Raw genomic sequence first — 26,786 nt, forward strand, 5'->3', positions numbered from 1 at the left:
GTGTGGTATCCCAAAGACGCTGCAGATTCTCCGTTTGGGTCCACCTTTCCTGTACCTCATGGCATGGATGCTGTCTGCTTAAGATCTGTGGAGATGACCTGTTCATCTGAGCTACAGAATATTCTTATGTACTGTAAAGAGGACTCTATGAGGCTTGATTACTCTAAGTGGAAGAAATTTGCAGTCTAGGCACACCACCATCAGTTATCTCTTTGTCAGGCTCAGATTCTTGAAATATCAGAATACCTTCTATTGGTAAGAATCTCTGGACTATCTGTGAGCTCCTTAAGGGTCCATCTGCCAATTCAGGAATATTTGACCTCACACTCTACAGTAGCTAGGTTCATGAAGTGCCTTATCTAGCTATATTCGGGGTCTTCTCCTTGGGATCTCAACATTGTACTGACTGGTTGATGATGGGTCCAACTGTTGAGCTACTAGCTACATGTTCCCCGTTTAATTTATCCATCAAAGCAGCCTTTTTTGTAGCAAAGACATCTTCTAGAAGCTGAGGAGATACAAGCACTTGTTACAGGACTTCCATACATGGTATTTCATAAAGATAGGGTGCCCTTGAGACCTCACTTGAAGTTCCTGCCTAAGATAGTCTGTAATTTCCATCTCAATCAAATAATATATCTGCCTGTTTTCTTTCCCACATCCATGTTCCAACAAATACAAGGAGGAAGCTAAACTTCATAACTTAAATGTAATTAGGGCACCTTCCTTCTACCTGTCTAGACCATTTAGGATGTGCCCTAGATTGTTTGTATCTTATGGATATAGGGTGAAAGGACAGGTTATATCAACACAGACATTTTCTAGTGGATTTCTGAATGCATTAAGTTGTGCTATGAAATAGCCAATTTAGATCTACCATTGAGGGTTACAGTCCACTCCGTGAGAGTTCAAGCAGCCCTTGTAGCATTTTTGAGAAAAGTTTTAATAGTAGAGATATGTAGGGCAGTTACCTGGAGTTCAGAGTATACATTTATCTAACATTATTCCATAGTAACAACATCAATATCTGATGTACACATTGGCAGGACTGTCGTACAATCATTGTTCGGCCAGACTCTTAGGTCACTGCTTGTGAGTTACCAACAATGGAATATATAAATATATATGGACAAGCACTCAAAGATATGGTTACTTACCTTACAGTGAATGTGTTTCTTCTAGATTTGTTGTCCATAGAGATTCAATGACCTGCCCTCATTTCCCACTACTATGGAATCTTGTAACACCTGGATTTTGTGTTGGTGAAGTAACTAAGGGACAGTTGATTTTCCCAATCTACATCTTGCTACATTTCAGTGATGCATGATGTTGTTCTTAGTGTGTATAGTGTATTTGTAAAGGTGCTGTGTAAGCGTAAGCTATTATATTTCTACAGATCATCTTTGTAGGACCTTAAGGTCCATATATTTGTAATAAAAGCGAATATTTTTCCACACTAGGTTGTCTCCTGTACAATAAGTTGTCATCACACAAAGCTAATAGAATTTTTTTTCATATGTTATGTCTTGTCATGCATGTTGCCCATTCATTTCATTAGAAGTTTGTAGAATAAAATGGAAACACACATCTGTGAACTGAATGATGACTGAATTTTCTCTTGCATGAAACATAGACAAAAATAACCTTAATTGTTGGGTTGAGAACAATTTGTTAATAAAGCAGAGGCAAGACTCCGTGTGTGTGTGTGTATTGTAACACATGCACATGCATTAATATGAATATAATATATTTTATTTTAATCTTCAAAGTAATTTACCATCATCACCCACCCAGTGCACTTTTCTGGAGCTTTTTGAACTTCAGTATCAGTTTGAAGAATTTTGAATGAAAATTATGAGAACATCAAGCTTCTTCCTATGCATAAAAGGAAACAGTTTTTTTTTTAATAGGTGTGCAATTGTTTAGATACCCATTCCCTTGCTCACTTAGGTGGAGTAATTGGTGATGGAGAGAGTGGGGCTGATGGGTAGAATCATAGAAATGTAGCACTTCAAGGGACCTTGACAGGTCATCTATTCCAGTCCCTGGCACTGAGGCAGGACTAAGTAGTATCTGTATCATCCCTGTCAGGTGTTTGGAGGTTCTCAAGAATGGTTTCTCAAATCATGAAGATTTCACAACCTCCCTAGGTAATTTGTTTCTAACTGTAAGGGTAGTTAAACATTGGAAGTTTTTCATAATGTCAAACCTAAATCTCTCTTGTTGCAATTTAAGCCCATTACTTCTCCTGTTCTCAGTGGTTAAGGAGAACAATTTATCACCCTTTTCTTTATAACAGCCTTTTGTATACTTGAAGACTATTACCATGTCCCCCTTCAATCTTCTTTCTTAATCTTGAGGTGAGTGAGCTTGTTTGGTGGTTTGTTGTTTTTCTTTCTCTTTTGGGTTACTTAAAGTTACGGTGTCAGTCGGGATTCTGTGTTTAGGGACTGTTTGAGACTTTGTTCCCTTGATCATTTTTGATCAGCTTTAGTCAGCCTTGAGATCACTCTTCCCCGGTGTGACTGACGATGGGGTTGGGCTGACATAGGAGAGAAGGTTTTAAAAGCCAGAGGCTAAATGACCAAGAGGAACTAGCAAACAGGAGTTTGTTGGAGGGAGTCGCAATATAATTGCTGTGATTAGGAAAGGCCACATTGCCAGTGTCAATGCTGCTCCTGTCTCCTCCACCTGCACCTGTGTCCAGACAAAGACCTGGGCCATGGATGCCTCAGTCTACAAATCCACACCAGAATCTGGACAGTGGCCTGCATTTCACTTTTATAGAAAACCAAGCTGAGGAAATCGTCCAATGTGAAAGGTGCCTGTGGGTGAAATCTGTAAGGAAGCAGGTGGGGAGAGGTAGAGGAGGTGGTGGGTAGGCTGAAGAGCATCCATGCACACAAGGAATTCATTGAGAATATTCATATGGAGACTGCCAAGGCTGAGGAAACTATCTAGCTAGAGAAGACAGCTGTCTCATCACCGGGGTAGGAGGATATGGCTCTGTCACAGGGAGGACACTGGCTGCTGGTTACTTCAGGCAGCAGGCAGTGCTCCATCCCTGCTCCCAACCTACTTATCATAGTGATGAAAAACAGTTATTCTAACCTGGCAACAAGGGATGAGGAATTGCCTGCAAAGATGGAGGAGGAGAAGCTATTTAGAAAAGCTGGACGAGCACAAGTCCCTGGGGCTGGATGCGCTACATCCGAGAGTGCTAAAGGAGTTGGCGGATGTGATTGCAGAGCCGTTGGCCATTATCTTTGAAAACTCATGGCGATCTGGGGAAGTCCCGGACGACTGGAAAAAGGCTAATGTAGTGCCCATCTTTAAAAAAGGGAAGGAGGAGGATCCTGAGAACTACAGGCCAGTCAGCCTCACCTCAGTCCCTGGAAAAATCATGGAGCATGTTCTCAAGGAATCAATTCTGAAGCACTTAGAGGAGAGGAAAGTGATCAGGAACAGTCAGCATGGATTCACCAAGGGCAAGTCATGCCTGACTAATCTACTTGCTTTCTATGACGAGATAACTGGCTCTGTGGATGGGGGGAAAGCGGTGGACGTGTTCCTTGACTTTAGCAAAGCTTTTGACACGGTCTCCCACAGTATTCTTGCCAGCAAGTTAAAGAAGTATGGGCTGGATTAATGGATTATAAGGTGGATAGAAAGTTGGCTAGATTGTCGGGCTCAACGGGTCATGATCAATGGCTCCATGTCTAGTTGGCAGCTGGTATCAAGCGGAGTGCCCCAAGGGTCCGTCCTCAGGCCGGTTTTGTTCAGTATCTTCATAAATGATCTGGAGGATGGTGTGGATTGCACCCTCAGCAAGTTTGCAGATGACACTAAACTGGGAGGAGAGGTAGAAACACTGGAGGGTAGGGATAGGATACAGAGGGACCTGGACAAATTAGAGGATTGGGCCAAAAGAAATCTGATGAGGTTCAACAAGGACAAGTGCAGAATCCTGCACTTAGGAAGGAAGAATCCCATGCACCGCTACAGACTAGGGACCGAATGGCTAGGCAGCAGTTCTGCAGAAAAGGACATAGGGGTTACAGTGGACAAGAAGCTGGATATGAGTCAACAGTGTGTCCTTGTTGCCAAGAAGGCTAACGGCATTTTGGGAGGTATAAGTAGGAGCGTTGCCAGCAGATCGAGGGACGTAATTGTTTCCCTCTATTCGACATTGGTGAGGCCTCATCTGGAGTACTGTGTCCCGTTTTGGGCCCCACACTACAAGAAGGATGTGGAAAAATTGGAAAGCGTTCAGCAGAGGGCAACAAACATGATTAGGGGACTGGAACACATGACTTATGAGGAGAGGCTGAGGGAACTGGGATTGTTTAGTCTGCGGAAGAGAAGAATGAGGGGGGATTTGATAGCTGCTTTCAACTACCTGAAAGGGGGTTCCAAAAAGAGGATGGATCTAGACTGTTCTCAGTGGTAGCTGATGACAGAACAAGGAGTAATGGTCTCAAGTTGCAGTGGGGGAGGTTTAGGTTGGATATTAGGACAAACTTTTTCACTAGGAGGGTGGTGAAGCACTGGAATGCGTTACCTAGGGAGGTGGTGGAATCTCCTTCCTTTTGAAGTTTTTAAGGTCAGACTTGAGAAAGCCCTGGCTGGGATGATTTAGTTTGGGATTGGTCCTGCTTTGAGCAGGGAGTTGGACTAGATGACCTCCTGAGGTCCCTTCCAACCCTGATATTCTATGATTCTATGACTCTAAGCTGTGTACCCCCAAGGGGTCAGAGGCACCCTTCTGTCACCCTGACATGGCATCCCGGAAGGTATGCTGCCTGCCAGGGGCCCGTATCTGAGATGCTACAGAGGGATTGTCAAGAATCATTCAGCCCTCTGTCTACTACCCCATGGATCCACTTAGGCACTAATGATACTGCAAGGTATGTCCTGAGCAGATCAGAAGTGACTGTCAGGCTCCAGGTGTAAAGGTGAAGTAATTGGGGGTGCAGGTGATGTTCTGTTTGATCCTTCTGGTCACAGGTAGGGGTCCAGGCAGAGACTAATGCATCCTAGAGGTTAATGCGTGGCTGTTCAGATGGTGTCACCAGGAGGGCATTGGCTTCCTTGACCGTGGGGTGCTGTTCTGGGGGAAAAGGACTGTGGAGCAGAGATCGGGTTCACCTGCTGAGTAAGGGAAGAGTATCTTTGGATACAAACTGGCTAGTGAGGAGGAATGACTGGAATATTTGTATAGAAGGGTACAGCTTGCTCAGGAAGGACAGGCAAGGAAAAAAGGAAGGAGGTCTTACCTTGATGTTGAGATGGAAATTGGAGACAGATTTGTTGAAAGTCTTTGGGTAAGGATAAAAGGAGTAAAAAAACAAAGGTGATGTCATGGTAGGGGTCTATTATAGACCACCTAATGAGGAATAAGAGGTGGATGAGGCTTTTTTAAACAGGTAACAAAATCATATAAAGCATAGGTCTTGGGGGTGATGGGGACTTGAACTACCCAGAGATCTGTTGGGAAAATAATACAGCAGGTCACAGATTACCCAGCAAGTTCTTGAAGTGCATTGGGACAATTTTTTATTTCAGACATTAGAGAAAGCGTCTAGGGGGAGGAGCTGTTCTAGACTTCATTTTGACAAATAGGGAGGCACTGGTTGAGAGTTTGAAAGTGGAAGGCAACTTGGGTAAAAGTGATCACGAGTTCATGATTCTAAGGAATGGGAGGAGGGAAAACAGAATAAAAACAATGGATTTCAAGAAGGCAGACTTCAGCAAACTCAGAGAATTGGTAGGTAAGATCCTGTGGGAAGCAAGCCTAACGGAAAGGAGAGTTGGCAGGGTTTTTTTAGAAGATAAATTATTAAGGACACAAAGCAAACTATCCCAATGAATATGAGAGATAGGAAGTATGGTAAGAGGTCACCCTGGCTTAACCAGGAGATCTTCAGTGATCTGAAATTCAAAAAAGAATCACACAAGAAGTGGAAATTAGGTCAAATTACGAAGGGATGAATATAAAAAAAATAACACAGGCATGCAGGGACAAAATTAGAAAGAGCAAGGCACAAAATAAAGTTAAACTAGCTATGAACGTGAAGGGGAACAAGAAAGCATTTTAACAGATACATGAGAAGCAAGAGGAAAACCATGGACAGGGTAGACCTCATTCAGTAATTGGAGGGAAAGGCAGTAACAGAAAATGCAGCAATGTCTGAAGTATTAAATGTCTTTTTTTGCTTCAGTTTTCACCAAAAAAATTAGCAGTGATTGGACTAACATAATGAGCCATAAGTATAAAAGGGGTGGGATCTGATGCTAAAATAGGAAAAGAAATTGTAAAGAATTACGTTCACAAGTTAGATGTCTTCAAGTCAGCAAGGTCTGATGAAATGCATCCTAGAATATTTAAGAAACTGGCTGAAGAGATCTCTGAGCCATTAGCAATTATCTGAGAATTTATGAAAGATGGGAGAGGTATCCCAGTACTGGAAAAGGGCAAATATCATAGAATCATAGAATATCAGGGTTGGAAGGCACCTCAGGAGGTCATCTAGTCCAACCCCCTGCTCAAAGCAGGACCAATCCCCAACTAAATCATCCCAGCCAGGGCTTTCTCAAGTCTGATCTTAAAAACTTCAAAGGAAGGAGATTCCACCACCTCCCTAGGTAACGCATTCCAGTGCTTCACCACCCTCCTAGTGAAAAAGTTTGTCCTAATATCCAACCTAAACCTCCCCCACTGCAACTTGAGACCATTACTCCTTGTTCTGTCATCAGCTACCACTGAGAACAGTCTAGATCCATCCTCTTTTTGGAACCCCCTTTCAGGTAGTTGAAAGCAGCTATCAAATCCCCCCTCATTCTTCTCTTCCGCAGACTAAACAATCCCAGTTCCCTCAGCCTCTCCTCATAAGTCATGTGTTCCAGTCCCCTAATCATGTTTGTTGCCCTCTGCTGAACGCTTTCCAATTTTTCCACATCCTTCTTGTAGTGTGGGGCCCAAAACAGGACACAGTACTCCAGATGAGGCCTCACCAATGTCGAATAGAGGGAAACAATTACGTCCCTCGATCTGCTGGCAACGCTCCTACTTATACCTCCCAAAATGCCGTTAGCCTTCTTGGCAACAAGGACACACTGTTGACTCATATCCAGCTTCTTGTCCACTGTAACCCCTATGTCCTTTTCTGCAGAACTGCTGCCTAGCTATTCGGTCCCTAGTCTGTAGCGGTGCATGGGATTCTTCCTTCCTAAGTGCAGGATTCTGCACTTGTCCTTGTTGAACCTCATCAGATTTCTTTTGGCCCAATCCTCTAATTTGTCCAGGTCCCTCTGTATCCTATCCCTACCCTCCAGTGTTTCTACCTCTCCTCCCAGTTTAGTGTCATCTGCAAACTTGCTGAGAGTGTAATCCACACCATCCTCCAGATCATTTATGAAGATATTGAACAAAACCGGCCTGAGGACGGACCCTTGGGGCACTCCACTTGATACCAGCTGCCAACTAGACATGGAGCCATTGATCATGACCCGTTGAGCCCGACAATCTAGCCAACTTTCTATCCACCTTATAATCCATTCATCCAGCCCATACTTCTTTAACTTGCTGGCAAGAATACTGTGGGAGACCGTGTCAAAAGCTTTGCTAAAGTCAAGGAAAAGTATTTATGGTATTTATCTATAAAAAGGTGAGTAAAGACAATTCAGGGAATTATAGACCAATCAGCTTAATTTGGATGCCCAGAAAGATTATGAAGAAAATAATCAAACAATCAATTTGTAAGCACCTAGAAGAAAATTAGGTAATAAATAACAGTCAGCATGGATTTGTCAAGAACAAATCCTGTTAAACCAACCTAATATCCTTCTTTGACAAGGTAACAAGCCTTGTGGATGAGAAGACGAAGTAGATGTCTCATATCTCCACCTTAGTAAGGCTTTTGGTACAGTCTCACATGAGTGTCTCATAAACTAGAGAAATATACCCTAGATCAGGGTTCTCAAATTTTTCTTTCTGAGGCCTACCCCAACGTGCTATAAAAACTGCATGGCCCACCTGTGCTACAACTGTTTTTCTGCATATAAAAGCCAGGGCAATTGTCTGGGATCCCATGCCACAGGGGCCCCCACAAAGCTACATTGCTGAGGCTTCGGCTTCAGCCCCAGGTGACAGGGCTCTGGGCCCTGGGCTTCAGGCCTATGCGGTGAGGCTTTGGCTCTCTGCCTTGGGTCCCAGCGAGTCTAACACTGGTCCTGCGTGGCGGACCCTCTGAAACCTGCTTGCGGCCCCCTACGGGGGCCCCTGATCCCTGGTTGAGAACCACTGATCTAGAGGAACCTACTATAAGGTGGGTGTACAACTTGCTGGAAAACTGTATTCAGAGAGTCGTTAACAATGGTTTGCAATAGAGGTGGAAGAGCATATTGAGTGGGGTCCCGCAGGGATCTGTCATGGATCCAGTTCTATTGAATATCTTTTAAATGGACTCTGAAATCTTTTTATTTACTACTACTACTTTTTTTTTTTTTTATTTTCTCTGGAGTCTGGTCCTTGACTATACCTTGACCAATGAATTTGGACCTTGACAGAAAAATTGGTGAAGGCCTTCTTGCAGAACCTGGAGAAGTGTATATGAGCTCCAGCAAAGTTGTGCATGATACAAATGCAGCTGATCATTAACAATACAGAGAAACTGACTGTGTAGAAAGTGCTGTTGAATACACAAACTAAGCTGGGAGAAAACAAAAATTTCTCAGAACTCTTTCAGCTCTAGTATTCTTAGAGGTTACTCGTAACAATAGTATGTATATACTTTTCAGGTAGAATTATGATTTTTCAAGGTGAATGTGTGCTTTTAAGAACTTTTTAAACTAAAAAGTTAATGACATTTTTTGTTAATGTTGTAGTTAGTAAAGTCTTGAAACTAGTTAAATTATCAGATTAAGTGGCACTTTCAGGGAAGGCATTCACAACATTACATTTAGTTATGTTTCTCTGAGCTCTTGTCATTTAATGTGCAGCACTCACATGGTACTAGCATCTTCAGAGCAACTTTGTGAACACTGATTTTCATAACTGACCCAGTGAGGTGGGTAGGTATAGTTAATGGACTTAGTTTTTTTCATTTTGAAAGACTGTCACTTTGAGAGAGCTTCCCCTTAATACTGATTTGTGCTGGCAGTATCTCTCCAGAAAAAACAACGTGACAACTTTAAGTGTAGCAGCCCCCATTTTTAGGTGGAAAATCTTTTGCAAAGTGGTTATAACTTGCCAAAGAGCATAAGTAATCTGTATCAGAGCAGGAATTGGAATCCAGGAGTTCCCATCTGCCAGTCTTTGCTCAGTCTACTAAAATACACTTTTTCTCATCATCTGTGCTCTTACAAGGAACACTGAAATTCAACATTACAGGTGAATACTCTTCCTGAGCTATTGTTTGAAGTTTCTATTAGGAAAATCAGCAAAAACCCTTTTCGAGATTGGGGTCCCATTGTCCTAGACACAGTGTACATACACACTTAGAAGACACTGCCCCATCCCAGACAGTATATAATCTAAGTTGAAACAAAGTATACAGTAGGAGGGAGGAGGACAAGGGTAATGAAACTAAGGTCATGAGGTTATGCAGCTTAATTCTTGCACAACATAATAGTTCCAAGTCATCTGAAAGAGTTTAAAAAAAAAAAGTGGAGTAAAAATTGGCTTTCCTCAAATTCTTCATCACACAGCTATAATTATCTGTCTGATATTTAGTGGTCTAAATAGAAGTGGGTTTTCATGAAGAATGTGATGAAGGAAAAAGGAGTGGCCTTACCAATTAATTTAATCAGTGCTTCCTGCATACTTGGTTAGTGTAAAATATCCACGATGGGTGGAACTTTCAGAAGTGATCGGCATTGGCCTGACTCTGCTCTCATTGAAGCCAGTGGGAGTTCATTTTCTGTTGATTTCAGTGGGAGCAGAATTAGCTCAATGCTAATTTGAACCCCTCCCCCCCATGGAAAGTTTGGGAATGGTGGGTGTCTGTTAGTATGTATCAGAGTAACAGCTGTGTTAGTCTGTATTCGCAAAAAGAAAAGGAGTACTTGTGGCACCTTAGAGACTAACAAATTTGTATGAGCATAAGCTTTTGTAGCTCATCACAAAAGCTTATGGGCAAATAAATTTGTTAGTCTCTAAGGTGCCACAAGTACTTCTTTTCTTTTTGTTAGTTTGTAGTCAATTATCCTGATGCATGTGTTGCAGATGTGTGTGCATTTAAAAGTGACATGTTTTTCTGTCTCTTCCAATTCAGTTCGAATAAGGAGGAAATCAAGACGACGTTCGCAGTGGGGTAAAGGCATTATTAAAAAGAGAAAAGTCAACAATTTGAAGAAAGATGAAGATGATGCAAAATTTGCTGATGATGAAAATCATGGGGATGGCAGGAAGCTGCTGGAGAATGGGGAGCTAGAAATCAGCACAGACTGCATTGAGGAGAATGGAGAGGAAATGGGAGATCTGTCTATGACAAATGATGAGTCCTCTTGTGATATCATGGATATAGATGCAGAGCAGAGACTTAACAATGGGACAGTAGGGAAAGAAAACAGTTTTGCATCAACAGAAGAAGAGAGTTCAAATGAATCCCTGTTAGTAAATGACTGTCTTACTGTGAATGCTGAAAAGGAATCAAGGAAGGAGTCTCCATCTAAGTGGGACTGTGTGAACGGTGAGGCACACAGCTTAGAGGGGATAGCTGTTCCAGAATGTCAGAATGGTAAAGCAGAACCAGTTAATGTTTCAGTATGTGACAGTGATTTGTCTCGTAATGAGCAAAAAGCTGTGTCTGAAGATCAGCCAAAGGAAAAAACAGAAGCTTCTGGTGAAAATCAGGGAGCTGATTTGGTGAAACAGTCTAATACTGAAGTACCACAATACAGCAATAATGAAAAGACACCACTGAGCAGCACAGACGTTGAGACTAAAGATATTGAACCAGAAAAAGAAGGTATGGTTTACGTTTTCAGTACGTCCAGTACTGAGATTAATGCAAAAGTAAATGTAGATGGGTATACTTTGTTGCAATAGCAGGTGAGTAGTGTGTTTTGTGAACTGCAGCCTGGACATTTTGAACATCTAATATTCTTATAACAATGCCATAGTAAATGCCATTTTTGGTCACATTTCCTTAGATAAATAAGTCTACCTTAGTATTGACAATGTTCTATATGCTTTTGTATGGTTTCTGTGGGGAAACTGCAAATATACAGGTAACATTTTGTGATACCGAAAAAAATCTTTTTTTAAAGATTCCTCCCACTGTTAGTATGGGACATTAGTATGTTGTGGGTTTGTAGTGCTTTCTGATCTAGGCATTTACAGTGTCACTGTTTTGGTTTTAATTCAATAAAATATAGAACATACATAATCTTGCAGGATTTCCTTATTGCAAATTTGAAGGATTTTGATGAAATCAGGTTAAGAGTAGAATATTTGTAAAAAATTTGAAACAAAAGCTTTTTGCCTGAGGTATACATGTTGCTTTTCAAGTGATGATCCCTGCTGGGAACAGTTTACAATCAATCAATAGATAGACAGACGTTGTAGAGAAAGGACAACAAAGAGGTGGGAAGGATAATGGTGAATAAAAGCAGAGAAACAACAATCCCTTAGGGCCCACAGTTTCCTGGGGGCGGGTGAAAGCTGTTCATTCGCTTGCCTGCTTTTTTGTTAGCTGTTTCATAAATAGGTACAAGAACAATGTATCTTTAAAAGGTTAGTGTTAGGGTTTGCAAAAGAAATGAGTTTTAACAAAGGTTTTTAAATGATAGGTGTCATTATTCCTCAGTGTATAAGGTTTGGAAGTGTTTTCCAAGGATAAAGAGTAGCATGGAATAAGGTACAGTAATAAGTGATAGGAGATGAAGAATATGTGTAGATTAGAAACTTGAGCAAGGCAGTGTACATGAGAAGATGAACAGGAAAAAGTGCTGATTTGTCAAGAGGAGTGGATTTTTGAGGGCCTTGTAGGTTAGGAATACAATCTTCTACTTGATGTGGAAGGCAAGTGGTAGCCAGTGAAGGAACTCAAACTGGGGGCAATGTGGCCTGAGTAAAAGGGGTCGAAAATACTTTTAGAAATTTAATTATGTATAGACTGAAGAAATCCAAAGCGACAATCAGTATTTTAAGAAGAGAGGTGGGTTGAATAGTTGAGGCAAGAGATAACCTATGGCAGGACAGGATCAGCAGTAGCTATAAAGAGAGAGAAGAGTAAATTTTGGGAGATGTTGTAGAGAGAGAACCACTAGGATTTGGCAAATGCTTGGATGTGGAAGGAGGAGTGAAAAGTCAAATATGACAGATTTCAAGCTTTGGTGTCAAAAGATATTAAAATTTTACGTATAGTGTTGGAGAAGGGAGGGCTTGGGAGGAAAGATGAGAAATTTGGTTTAATCAGGTGGAGAGATTTGGAGAATGTCTTGCATCTGCACTTTCCTTAGAAGTTAAACAATTTGATGTTGCTCTGTAGAGGAGATATAACAGACCCACTTCTGCAGTGACTTAAAAATTATTGTTGGGAATTAAGGGCTCAGTTTTGAAGTTGAGCTTTTTCATAGGTGCCTTTGAACTGTACAGTTTTTTTTAAGAACATAATTAACTTTTAGGAAAATATACATCATCGTGAAAGTGAAGACGAATACTATGCATTGGTTGAACCTTCATGTTTATATATTAAAAAAAGGAACCTGTGCATTTTATAAAAATCTCAATGCACAAAGCTTCAGCAAACTTTTGGTATCGTAAATTACATGATTCAATATACTTTAAAACAAAGTATAATTTATTTTTAAAACTTAAAACTTTTTTCTCAAGTTTTTACTTTAAATAATATATCCATCTACTTGTCTAACCTCCAGCAGAGTTGTTGTTTTATCTTCTATCTACATGTGGGGAAAAAAAATTTAAAAGTATCTTTACTTTTCGCAGAAATGTGTCTGGGAGCGTGACACCATTAAACCAACGATTTCAGTGACTTAAACTTACTGTAGGTTTGTGAGAATTCCACATTTATCCATACTTCTCCCTACATTTTTAAAATTTCACCCATGGAAAAATTTGACTGGAGATTTTTGGTAACATTGCCTGTTCAGCCTGCACATGTGTCCGTCACATCTCCATGCCCTGTACCAAGGCAATGTAGCGCAGCCTGGGTAAACAGCCTTAAGTTTTTTCTCAACCACGTTTGACCAGAGATAGTTTAGTGTGTGCCTGTTGTTCTCTTTAGAGTTAGAATGTAGTATATAGTGTTAGTTCTCTAGTTAGTTTATAAGATTCTTAGTACTTTATAGTTGTTGGAACTGTTATTCCCTTCTTTTCAGGGGGAATTTTTGTGTGTGTGTTTTCCCTTACTGAGGTGTCAGGTTTTTTTTCTTGTATCTGGGATACCAGGCTCCCCAGATTTTAAAACGTGCCTCTCTTGTTGAAAAGTGATTCCCGTCAGCAATAAATGTTTTCAGCATATTGCTTGGGAGACTCACATATCCCCAGCAAGTGGAATATTTGCACTTGTTTTAAGGGACGATCCCACAAAAACAGGGTAATTAAGTATAGAGTGTTCGTGATGGAGAAAGCCTTAAGACTGACTTCAGACCTGGGGACAGGAAACCCCCTGAACAGGAGCCCTCTGCTTCCATTAATGTCCTGTCTACATTGAGATCATGTTTACGAGAGCTTCCAAGGTGAAGGCAGCATTGAGATCCTGGTCTCTGACACTCTCCATCAGCGAGGTACCTATAATCGCTTCATCGGTACCGAGTGCTTCCCGCTCAAAGACAAAGGAGGGGGATCAGGTAAGTGAAGGAGAACGTAAAGTTCTTTCTTAAAGAAGATTCAGGAACCAGAGACCTCAGGGCCCTGTGAGGAGTGTTGTTGAGGCTCCAAGTACTTTGGGTACCATGAAGCACTTTTAGGACTTCATCTAAGTCCCATTCCTTGCTGATAAAGGGTGTGGTATCAAAGACTCCTACTGTGGCTGACATCAGAGCCTATGCTAGTAAGAGAGCAGCCTCACTGGAATCTGCAGTACCCTCAGACCCATGATCATCACCTCGGACAGTGACATCGAGAACAACTTCAATGCCTGTACCATCTTCCAAGTACCACAGGAGTTCCCTCATGAGGAGTACCCTCATGAGCATGAGTCTCCCCTCCTTGTGACTTCCGAACATCCTTCGGTACTGAGAGCTGCTAAGTCATCAGCTGCGCATGTTGTATTGAGACGCACTACTTCCCAATTTCTACCATTCAGAAAGAACTGTTGTGACTTCCTTTACAATAGGTAGAAGAGCATTCGTAGTCCGACTCAGAGCTTTCTGTTCAAGGCTTTCCAGTTTATTTGCTCAAATAATAGTATTTGCTCAAGGAGATGTTATTCTCTGCAGATGGAAGGAAGGCAGGCATGATACAAGATCTCTGCCTGTTAATACTTGGGATCATTAGTAATGGCTACCTCCTCCCATGCCTTGTGAGCCTCCTCTTTGGCCTTATTGGGACCCATGGGCAGTGTACTATCTGCAGTTTTCAGTGTCCCCAATTCAGTCTCATAAGGAGCATAAAAGACCTCATTTTCCGGAACCTTCCATCCCTCTCCTCCATGCTGAATCAGCAAAGGAGATCTTTGTGAAGCAAGGGGCGAAGGTGGACAAGGAAGTCACTCACCGTACAAATATCTCTTCTTCATCACCTGATTAGGGAGTAATGCTTCCACCATCACCATTAGCTGATGACTTTCAGCAGTTCCAGGACCTACTGAAGCAGATAGTGAACACGCTTCAAATTCCCTTGGAAGAAATCCAGGATTCCCATCACTAACGTCTGGACGTATTACATACTTCTGCTTCAGCACTGGTGGCACTTCCAATTTAATGAAGCTCTCCTTGAGCCAGCCAAGACCAAAGGGCCAAATTCCAGCAGCACACCCTACCTGCAAGAGTGCCAATTAAAAAATACTACACTTGGGCCAGGGATCCTGAGTTTTTTGTTTTTACACCTGACACCAAATTCTCTGGTCCTGAACACAGTTAATGAAAGGTGCAGACAGCATATTCCTAAAGCTACCCCATATAACAAGGACCAGAAAGGGTGTCCAGACCATTTTGGTCATAAAAGCTCCTCTTTGGTCACATTACGGATTAGGATTGCAAATCATGAAATGCTGATATCGAAATATGACTATCTGAATAACCAGAAGTTTAATGCTGTTGTTGACCATTTTGCAAAAGAACATTAGGATCAATTTAGTGCCATAATTAGGGATGTCAAGTGATTACAAAAATTAATCGTGATTAATCGCACGATTTAAAAAAATTAATCTCACTATTAATCACGCGATTAAAGAATAATAGAATACCATTTATTTAAATATTTTTGGATGTTTTCTACATTTTCAAATACTGATTTCAATTGCCATATAGAATACAAAGTATACAGTGCTCACTTTATATTATTTTGATTACAAATACTTTGCACAGTAAAAAACAAAAGAGTTATTCAATTCACCTATTACAAATAATGTAGGGCAATCTCTTTATCATGAAAGTTGAATTTACAAATGTAGAATTATGTACAAAAATAACTGCACTCAAAAATAAAACAATTTAAAATTTTAGAGCCTGCATGTCCACTCAGTCCTACTTCTTGTTCAGTCATTCACTCAGACAAACAAGTTTGTTTACATTTGCAGGAGATAATGCTGCCCGCTTCTTGTTTACAATGTTACCTGAAAGTAACTACAGGTGTTTGCATGGCACAGTTGTAGCTGGCATCCCAAGATATTTACGTGCCAGATGCTCTAAAGATTCATATGTCCCTTCATGCTTCAGCCACCTTTTCAGAGGAAATGCTTACATGCTGATGACGGGTTCTGCTTGATAACGATCCAAAGCAGTGCGGTTCGACGCATATTCATTTTCATCTTCTGAGTCAGATGCCACCAGCAGAAGGTTGATTTTCTTTTTTGTTCGGGTTCTGTAGTTTCTGCATTGAAGTGTTGCTCTTTTAAGATTTCTGAAAGCATGCTCCACACCTCGTCCCTCTCAGATTTTGGAAGGCACTTCAGATTCTTAAATCTTGGGTTGAGTGCTGTAGCTATCTTTAGAAATCTCACATTGGTACCTTCTTTGCATTTTGTCAGATCTGAAGTGAAAGTGTTCTTAAAATGAACAATATGTGCTGGGTCATCATCCGAGACTGCTATAATATGAAATGTTTCAACTTGTTTGGATTATTTTTTCTACTGAAACAGTTTGGTGAATTTAACATATCGTGAAATCTTTTGATTGACCTGAATCATGATGTCTGGTGACAGTAAGAGTGAAAAAGTACATGAGTCAACACTTTCCATAGTGTGTGTTCTTCAAAAGCCTGATTTAAAACATTTTTTAATAAATCAAATTAAACAAGATGAGTATATAACTCATTGCAAACGATTTTTTAGCTACTTTTGATAGACTCCTCTGAGAACTTAGACAAAAATTTGAAAAATACTGGGCTTCTTTAAAAAAGAAGCATTAAGGCTTGTTGGAAGGTCCATGGAACAATCCCAGATATCAGACTGAAAATATCTCACAAACTAAGGTTGCTACCACTGACAAGCACAACTTTAGGGCCCAATGCTGAGCATCCATAATTCCTATTGAGGTCTAATGAAAGTTACTGGTGTTCTGCACTTCTCAGGTTTAGTTCTTCATAGGCAAGTGACAGTTGAGTACATTATAGCCTTTTTAGCTTCAGTTTGTGTCGTATCTAAATTTCTAACTCCAGAAAAATAGTCAACTAAACATTGTCCCCTCTGAGCCATTAAGAAACAATGCTGACTTGGCTCTAAAGGCAGTCCTTTTGTCTAGCTTTTTGCCTCGAAGAATGGTTCTATGGCAAAGGATCTCAAAGGTGTGAAGCAGTGGAGTAACCAGCATGGGATATATGAGTGGACCACGACTTTGGGTGGGTGGGCAATTACGGGGTGGGGGAGCTGGGAAGGCAGAAGGAATGGAGGGCCTGCCTCTCCCCAACCCCCTGCAGCCTGCTTTGCAGGGGGCAATGGATGGACCCTCTGGCCAGGGGCGCCTCGGGCACGCATCGAGCTCCAGGAGGAGATGCTACTTTCCAGTGCTCACGGCTCTCTTCCAGGTCTCTCTTCTGACACTGGCCCGGCTCCCCCCAGATGGCAGGCCTACCTTTTTTGAAGATCTCCTCTAGAGCCGCCGGATACCCACTCAGTCGCCCTCCTCCCAGTGGTGGATTAGCCCCTGGGCCAACCTGGGGCCCCGGAAAAATGGGCACCCCTGCGCCTCCACCTGCTCCACCCACCCGGCACTCCTTCCGGGGAGTGGGGTGGGACCATGGGAGCTTTCTCCACTCTGCCCTCCCCACCATCGCTCTAGCCTGGATGTGGGGTCGGAGTGCAGGGGCTTGCCCCTCTCCGCCCGCCCACCCGGCACTCCAGCCTGAGAGTGGGGTTGGGATGTGTAGGCTTGCCCCAATCCACCTGCCCAGCCCTGGCAGGTGCGCCAGGTGGGTGGAACTTAGCAAGTTTCTGACCCTGCTCTCTGGCTGGAGCGCCAGGTGGCCGAAGTGGGGCAAGCACTCCCTCTCCCCGGCTGGTAGAGTGTGACAAGCCTCCATGCCCTGACTCCACTCCCCGGCAGGAGCGCCGGATAGGTGGGCAGAGCAGGGCAAGGGCCAGGACAGAGCCGAGGCTGTGGGGTGGCCTGGATGCTAAGTGGATGGGCCACTGCCCACCCAGGCCCACCTGTGGCTATGCCCCGGTATGAAGTATGTTGGAGGGGCTCAAGGGGAACTGAAGGGAGAAGAAATTAGTACAGGTCAGGTCAGACTAGATGATCGGCTGTTGACCTTGATGGGAGGTAGCTGCTTTAATAGTAAATTCTAATTATCATCTTATATTTTCAGCCAGGTTTCCAAAACCAGGGTGTTGTGTACAAATGATTCTGTCCTATTTACAGCTGTCAGTAGTAACACAAGGCCAAATCTTAATTTCAATGCCTCGATAATATGGTGGTATGGACTATATAAATGCCATTAGCTGTTTTAGTGGGGGTTTGTATGGGTCATCGTATTTGAAAGACTATTAGAAATGTGTTACATTTAATAAATATTGTACTTTAATATTTTCAGTTGTTCCTCATGTGCCATAATTTTGCATCCAAACTGCAGGTGTATCGAAACTTAAGAAATCTCGAAAAGTCACTTTGGAGCCCCCAAAACCTGCAAGTCTGGAGCAAGTTCCAGAGGAACCATTGGATTTTCTACCCCCTCTAGTTGTTGACCATGACAGATTAAAGGTAATGGTATTGAGAAGTAAATTTAATAATTACCAGTACCAACTCTTTTCAAACACCATGGAAGATATTTTTATACTCTGTACAGAATATTGTGAAGACCACTTCCGTTATTTTATACCGCAGAAAGTATAATCTTTTCTGTCAGCATTATCTTTTAAAGATTTTCTTTATCCAGCAATTTTTATTTAATTAGTGAACACATAACAAAATTGTTAAATACCCATTTGTATCTTACTGCTGTATCTGCAGATACAGTAATAAATATACATATAAAAGCTTTTTAATAATTATGGTATAACAGTCCAGTCCAGTTTTTCCAATGCAGTTCGTGCAGACATGATTATGCGGTAACAGGGGTTGATGATGTGGTTGTGTTTGATTGGTGAAGTGGAGTTAATATCCGCTCTCTTCCTCCCCACCCACATCAAGTTTTTTGTGTGTGTAGGCATCACAACAAAGGAGAGTTTGTTTTTTTTTAAGAAGGGTTTTGAATGTTTACAGAGAGCTTCTCCCAAGTGTGAATATGTTTTCCATAAGTGTAGTAATTAGAGAATCTCTGCATACTGAAACAAACAAATGTAAAGAAGATCTCTATTAAGAGTTATCTGCTCTTCAGGTTGTTGACAGCAGTTATATTATTTACATACTGAACCATGTTCTTGTTTGGAATATAAAATATGCTTCTAGCACATTTCTGCTTTGTCCATAAACAATTAAATGTAATAATTAGTCTCAAACAGATTTCAAGAATGAATATATGAAAAACTTGATTCTTTGTGTTATATTTTTCTTCTTAACAGAAACTACTGGATTTGTTGGTTAAGAGAAGTAACGACCTGACTGTTGACCAACTTGAGAGGCTGTACTCACTCCTTAGTCAATGCATCTATCGGCACCGTAAAGATTATGACAAATCACAACTTGTAGAGGTAAAGTTTTACAATTTGTCTTATTTCTCATCTGAATTTTGCAATAGAATTTGGGTAGCAATATTTCTGTATTAACTGGTGCACATTTGAAATCCTCTTTTGAAAACTGTATTTACTAAAGATAAAAAGAAACTTGGTGCAATAATGGCTTAAGGAACACAGTGAACATTAGTTTCTTGTATGACCCAATCTCCCTATTTTTCCCTTGCAAACAATCAAACCCATCCTGGGTTGTGTCTGTTTCTGTCTCATTAAATGCTATTTTAAAGAACATAAAGGAGGCAAATTACAAAATCCATAAAATTCAGATATAAGACTGGAGAAGTAGTATGAACTCATTCTCTAGAGGGTGAGGGTAAGGACAGGAATCTGATAGCTTGAGAAAACAGGTGCTAATAACTTAGAATACCATTAAGAAGCAGGAGTATCCAAGTAGTCTTGTTGGCCCTAACACTTACTATTCTGGGTTTTGGGTGAATGACTTAATTTCTGTAATCTCTTCTGCAATATGGAACTAATACTTGATGATATCTATCTCATACGAGTGCTGTAAAGATTAAATTCTTGGCTTGCTTTGCATTACTGATCTTTCAATATAAGTAGTAGGTCTGGAATATTTTGACTACTTGGAACTACAGGTTCAAATGAACCTCATCTCAGCCCTTCATTCTTACGAGGTGCATAAATTAAGCTGTATGTTAACTTCTGTATGTGGCTTTCATGTAAAACACAAAAATGAAAGCCTTCTTGGCTCTGTAGTTGTTAAAGATCCCATGATGTGATTGGCAAGTTTAGGCATTTTCCCTACTACCCTTGGGCAAAATCTTTGTGTCTCACCCCATCTTGTCCAGCAGACTGTGAGCCAGTTGTCTGTCACTGCCACCCTTTACCTTCAAAATGTTTGCATTTCAGAAGCCCTATATCTGAAGAGTTTGTAAAGTACTTTGGGACTTTTGAGTAAGCATAGTGTTTTAGCAACGTAAAGTGCTATTAGTGCTTAAATATCTTCCTTAAAAAGGCTTTTCAGACTGAAGAACATGTCTTTTGCTATAGTCCATTTATAAGATTAGGTTTTAAAAAATACTGGATTCATTTCTAACCACTGGACAGTAGATGGTTGGTATGAAACCTTACATTTTTGTATGATGTGGAAAAAGACTACTACTTTTCAGTGGCCATGTTTTAGATAAATGAGTGACCTTAAATCAACAAACAAAAGTATTACTTGGCAGCAGCTCTGGTCCACCCCTCAGCATTCCTCATTTAGTAATACATGGAAGGCGCATCAGTCTTATCTTATCTGAAGTCTGATCTTAATACACCCACATCTTCCCATTAACCATCAACTAGGAAAACTGTTTTCTGCATTAATGCTTCTTTAATTAGTCTCCCATTTATTGTTTTCCATCCACTAGCAGAAATGGTTAACAGAATTGTCTGTTTTCTTATAAATTATTTGTTCAGGTTTAAAAAAAATCATAGTAGATCTGATTTAACTTTATTTCTGTTGCTGTGTATTTATATATAATTAATGCTTGGTGTCTCTTGCAGGAAATGGAAAGAACAGTTCATATGTTTGAAACATTCCTGTGATCTCTTTGAGATGGGTGGGTTTATCCTCTTAAACTGCTCATGGGAGAGCAGTCTTCTGAGCCATTCGATTTCCAATTGCACCAAGTATGTGCAGAGCCTTGGTCTTAAGTGCTCGCTCTCTTTCTGTTAAATTTGGTGCTATTGTCTCAGGTACCTGAAACCAACCAGCCTACAAGAACCAAACAGAACTTCAGACAGTTGTATCTGATCTAAATAAAGAATACAACACCACAACTTGGAGATTTTTGGTGCTACAGAAACTGCTCTCATTTCTGCTCCTGTTCGCTCTACATGCATTATCTTTTGGGAAACTTCAGACACAGTGGAGCAGACCAACAAACACAAAAAAACTGGATAGAGCAGATCTAACTAGGTTGAATTTTTTTAAATGGACAACTTTTTAAATTTTCCTTTTCCATTTTTTTTTCTTGTTCTCTGGGGTAATGGACAGAAACCTGTTTCAAAGATGACAGTGATGCATTGTGTTAGGAAACTTGAGTAACTGGATGTACAGTAATTTGAAAATGAGGCTCTCTAGAACTGCCTTTAATGTGCCTTTTTAGTCAATTGAGAAAGATAAGGCTATTCAAATGGTTGGGCTTGTAGCAAATGGCAGAGTTAGAAAGCTGTCTTCAGAATGAAGAGCTCCGAAAGGATGATTTGATTTCCTCATCATTGAATGGCAACCAATATTATGGTTCTAAAATGCCTGTCTTACTCTACAGAACTAAACTAAGACACACTGAAAAAAGAAACACACTTTACCAAAACAGTGAAATTCCTTTATTCTATGGGTATATTTATGTTATAGAAATAAACTACAGAGTGAAACTCTCGTATGTTGCTGAAAACGAAGTGAAGAGAATATTCGTTAAGGGGGCTATTCTTTTTTCCCACTATTCTATTTATTTGTTGTCCATTTTGAGTTCTTAGAAACAAAAGATGTTTAATTTCTTTCTGAAGTTTTGTTTTTATTAAAGCTAAGACTTGCTGAATGGACATAGAAAGGAGAGACAGTTAGCCAAAAGTCCTGGAGCCCTAGCTCACTGTAAGTACAATTGAGTCCAGGCTCCCACACCTTGGGCCATGTATAGCAGTATTAACGTGGGGGGGTGGGCGGGGAAGATACTTTATATTATCATTGGCCATTTGTGGACCTCTGAACTGGGCTGTGTGGATTGCAGTTCTCTGTAGCTGAACAGTGAGTGTATCAGTAGTTCAAAACCTTCCTTTTTGGAAATTGGAGACACACAATCTAGGCAGTTGCAAGAGGCAAGGACGTTGCAGTAAAAGTCTTATCACAGGCTCAGTGTTAAAACATTACCTGGGCTGATTTGTTTTAGACAAATAAGTAGAAAATGTTGTAGACAGCTTGGCTGGTGTTACCATATGTTATCGTTCATTATAACTGTTATATGTAGCTGCAGGAGCGTCTTTCCAAAATATGCAACACGTGCTTTGTTTTTAATTAGAGAAAACCGTCTTGGACTACTGCAGAGATACTGAGCTACCTCAGCTTTTTCTATTTTAGTTACCAACAGTGTTTACGGAGAACTGTAACACTCTCTGCTACCGTTTACATGCTGAAGCTAAGGTACTTGTCTCCATTTCTTTGGCTAGTAGTAGTATGCCACTGCAGAAGAACAAACTTGGGCCTTGGGATACCGCAGTAATCCAAAGTGCTTCTTTGTATTTTATGTTTAAGCCTTCTAATTCTAGTGTGACCTTTTTCTCCCCCAAAATGCCACTTGTTTTCTTAATATCTAAGAGAAAAAAGTTTGAAGGCTTAGTATGCATCTAGTCATACTATTCTAAATGCAACCCATGTAGAAACACTGTATATTTTGGTGAGAAAGTGCGATTAAAAAATAACAAAAAACAAACCAACAAAACCCCCACATTTCAAACAAGGTGTTCTTTGCTCTCTCAAATTTGATTATGGGGATTTTTTTCATGTTTCCTTTAGTATTTATTACCATCGTTCCTGTTTCAGATATTTTTCTGTCTGGTACATTAATAACAATTTTGTATTTTGATGGAAATTGTTGCAAACTTTAAGATTTGATTAAATAAAATGTAGCAGATTTTTTGTAGCAAGTTTCTGGTAAAAGGGTTTTTTGCAAATCTCAGGTTCTTGCTGCAGCATTTTTTTAAAAAAAAATATTTATTCCAGTTTCACTTATTCAGAGAAGTATTTGTCAGGTAGTAGCAGGACTTGTGAAAGGTAAAACTACATACATTTTTAACATGTTGTTAAATCTGTATGAATTAAACAATTGAGTTTTTAGTCATCAGTGAGTTTGACAAGCCAATATAAGCTCACGCATAGCATTAAAGCTCACACCTAGCATTAAAATGCTTCCAACAGGTCAGTTCTTTTTAAAATAACTTTTAATAGTCATTAAAAGTTGATATGGAAACTGAAAGGTGCAACTTTACTAATTGAGGAGTTGCAACTTCAATATCTTAGGTCTTCTGAAAAGAATTAACCAATCTAAATGTGTTTTTCTTGGGTAAAATTATACATGCCTTTCTGGCCCAAATAACCACATTACTACATCAGTTTTTTTTTTTTTTTCCTTTACAGATGCCTGGTGGGTATAGAGTTAAAGCAGCTGTTAATCTATCCATGTGGTCTAAACTTGTTTACTATTTGTACATCTTTATTTTTTGTTTTGCCGTATAGCACTGGCAAGGATTTGTACAAATCGACCTCTGTTCCTTGTTTTCTGATGTGAAAATTGCAAATAAACTCCTGTGCAAGGCCTTGTTCTTGGGTCAGTACAGTGTGGCACAGCCAGGTGGAGGTAAACTTTATAGGCCATTGGGACTGTATTGGAGGTAGTGGAACTGTTCTAGGGTGAAGTTGGTGGCTGTGGAGTTAATAGTATTTGCAAGCTTGAATCTCACCTGTGATTAATTTTTGTTTGTTTTTTTCGATTTTTCTCATATGCCAGTGTATTTATAGGATTACTGGGGTTTTTTTTTGGGTATTGTCTTCCCATTTTTTGATTAAGTTGGTGGGTCAGCTCTGGCTTTTACATTCAATATACTGAATGTCAGGTCCTGCAGCTGATACATTATTTTATTCTATTGTTTGTAATCACAACATAAGCTTGAATTTGGGCTTGTACCTGCATCTTGTGTGTCTTGTACATTGGGTTATTTAGACATCGGGGAGTCCTAATGTTTGGTTAATGTATGTCTACTTTGTGGATTAAGTAGACTTCTTTCATCAACTATGATATATTTTGGATTCTATAGTTTTATTCAGAATTGTGTTAAAATTGATGTTTTGCATTTTAACTTCATTTTACATTAGTTTGAAGTAAGTTATTTAATTTTTGAACTTCTGGAAATTTTGAACATTTTACTGTAATTTGTAATATAACTGCTGTGAAATACTTGAATAAAGATGACAAGAAAAACATGGCTTTAGTTCCATTAAAAATGTTCTTGCATTTCAATGAGATGGTAATCTCCTAACTGAACGTCAGCCTTTTTCAAGCCAGGGATTTCATGGATTTTTCGGTAGGCATAATTTATTTCTGGGATTTCACTGTTTGGATGTTTAGGCAGTTTAATCAGTAACTTTGCTCTCAATGTTTTCCTGTTAGAGGAAAACATCCACTTTTAATTTTGGCTAACTATTTCAAATTTGCAGTGTGGATTATAGTTAAATAACCTCATGAAGAAAAATCTCCCCACTGTTAGGAAACGAACTAAGGTAAATTGTAGGGTAATGGCAAGCGAGTAGTGCTGCTTTGCTGTACATTAGTATCAATGTGGGGCCATTGATTTCTTTTGTCTTGAAGTCCTTTCCCCAGATGAACTCTTTTTCTTCCTATGTAATGAACATTTTTCACTTCTCCAAATTGTTCTAACGTTTTGGAGTGGTTTAGTTTGTTTAAAGCTAAAATTCTAACTCAACCCAGGTTACAGATATGCTTCTAGCAGACTCCAAGATTATTTTTAGAAATCCAAGCTGAAATACAAATTGGGACAAACTGTCAGTATAGAGATTACATAAATCAAGGGTTACCCAGACTTTGCCCATTGAGGGCCATATGGGCAACTTACCTGGAGCTAGAAGGCTGTGTGTATTTATATAGCATGGAGCAGATACAGATGTGCGGTTCCTTAGGATTATGCCTAATTATAGGAATTGGCATACTGAATTTTTAATCCTGTTCCCCTTTTTTGCGTTGTGTTTTGGGAATACAAAGTTCCTATGCATGTGAAGAGGAGGTGTGGTAGGAAGGTTGGTAACATCTTATTTCAGGTCTCATTCTCCTGTTCTGCTTTTATATGCCAACCCAATAGCTTAGACATTTCAAGTGCCACTCTTTTGGCAAACAATAACTTCAGGGGGATCAGAATAGAGAGTTGACCAGTTGGAGGTACACTCAGGTCCAACAACATGTTTGTGTCTACTGCTCTGGTATAAAAGGAATGAAACTTGTGCCTTGCTGATGTGAGCACAGCTCTTGAAATTACATTTGTTAAACTACATTTGTTTTACTGGATGTCTCCATGAGTAAAGAGCACTGAAAATTTTTGTCTCCTCTACTTCACTGTGACTGGAATCACAAATGCCTGTCCTGAGTAGATTTTGCAATTGAGACTGAAGGCAGTTCTGTGGCCTGCAATGTGTAGGAGGTTGGACTAGATGATCATGATGGTTCCCTTCTGACCTTAACACCTATGCATCTAAGTTCTATATATACATCTCCACGTTTGAGAGGCCAGAATAATTTGAGGTCAGTTAGGGGTTTAACTCTTGACAGTTGCCTTTTAAACTACTATCTAATGGATAGGTGACTGTAAAAACAATCATTCAGCACAAAGGGGTGCAATTGGACCTTCTCTTGAGCTGGATATGGTTCACCTGGGACTGCAAATGCAGTGCTACAGTGATTCAGTGATACAGGAACTCAATTCAGTGATACAGGAACTATCCATATATACCCTGATGGCTGTCTCAGACTGTGCGCTATTGGAGGCATTGTGATCTGGAGCACATACTGGTGCTGCTGGATTCTGTTCCCAGTTCTGCACTGACTGGGGTGACTTTTGTCTTAGCCATCTGCAAAACAGGGATATCATCTGCCTCATAGGCAAATTGTCAGATGTAATAAATGTTTTAAAGTGCTTTGATATCTTTGGATGAATGATGCTTCAGAAGCAGTAAGCAGTAGCTTGGTTGTGGCTGTCATATTGAGTTATAAAATGATTCCATTAAAACCCTGTTGGCTCATGTGAATATTTGAGTAGTATAAACTGTTTGGGCTCAAGTTTTCCATGCTTGGTCTCTGTCTTGAGTGAAGTTCTTTGGAAAATATGAGCAAAGTCTGACCCCTGACACTGTATGAAGTGTCTTCACCATTTCCTCCTTCAAATCCTCCTGTAAACCTTATTTATTACAAGAGGCACATAACCTCTCTTCATGAAATGTTAACTAAATGGGCAATGGTTTAAAAAATAAAATTACTCTGCTAAAATCATGAAAATGACCATGTACATGTGAGCTTCTGCTCTTCTTCCTTCTCTAAACTATCTGTTTAGATTGCAGACTCTTCAGGGCAGAGACCTGAATTTTAGACTTGGACTAGCATACTCGGGTGTGCAGCACATTGGGTTTCATTTAGGAGACTACTGGTTGAAAACTGTATACTGAGCAGGCACAATAGGAAATGTTCTTGGTGAAAACTAGTCCCTTTGAAGTCAAGAGCAAATCGGATTTTACACCTTAAGTCTACAGGTATGTACCTGCATAGCCTAATTAAACCCATATGCACAGGGGCAGATTAAGTGTATTCGGGGCTCTGGACACATCCCCTATAAATGTCCATGGTCTGGCCCTGTAAGCAGCCCAAACCCTCCTTGATTTGGCGGTTGCAGGATCATAGAATCATAGAATATCAGGGTTGGAAGGGA

The 26,786-nt window shown here is 40.3% G+C and overlaps 1 protein-coding gene across 8 annotated transcripts in view; it reads left to right on the forward strand.

Moving 5' to 3' along the window:
- ATAD2B (ATPase family AAA domain containing 2B) overlaps positions 1–26,770 on the forward strand; it is a 177,308-nt gene extending 150,538 nt beyond the window's left edge. For 6 of the 8 annotated variants that reach the window (XM_073335846.1, XM_073335847.1, XM_073335841.1 and 3 more), the window contains exons 25-28: positions 10,275–10,970; positions 18,200–18,327; positions 19,128–19,256; positions 20,808–24,989. In XM_073335846.1, the coding sequence (XP_073191947.1) occupies positions 10,275–10,970; positions 18,200–18,327; positions 19,128–19,256; positions 20,808–20,849 (995 nt within the window). In that variant the 3' untranslated portion in view covers positions 20,850–24,989. Of the gene's footprint in view, positions 1–10,274; positions 10,971–18,199; positions 18,328–19,127; positions 19,257–20,807 lie in introns of all 8 variants that reach the window. The other 2 variants (XM_073335845.1, XM_073335848.1) reach the window with 1 other exon arrangement.
- Positions 26,771–26,786: the final 16 nt, after the last annotated feature.

This window comes from Lepidochelys kempii, chromosome 3, assembly GCF_965140265.1.
Source record: "Lepidochelys kempii isolate rLepKem1 chromosome 3, rLepKem1.hap2, whole genome shotgun sequence".
NCBI classification, from domain to species: Eukaryota; Metazoa; Chordata; order Testudines; family Cheloniidae; genus Lepidochelys; species Lepidochelys kempii.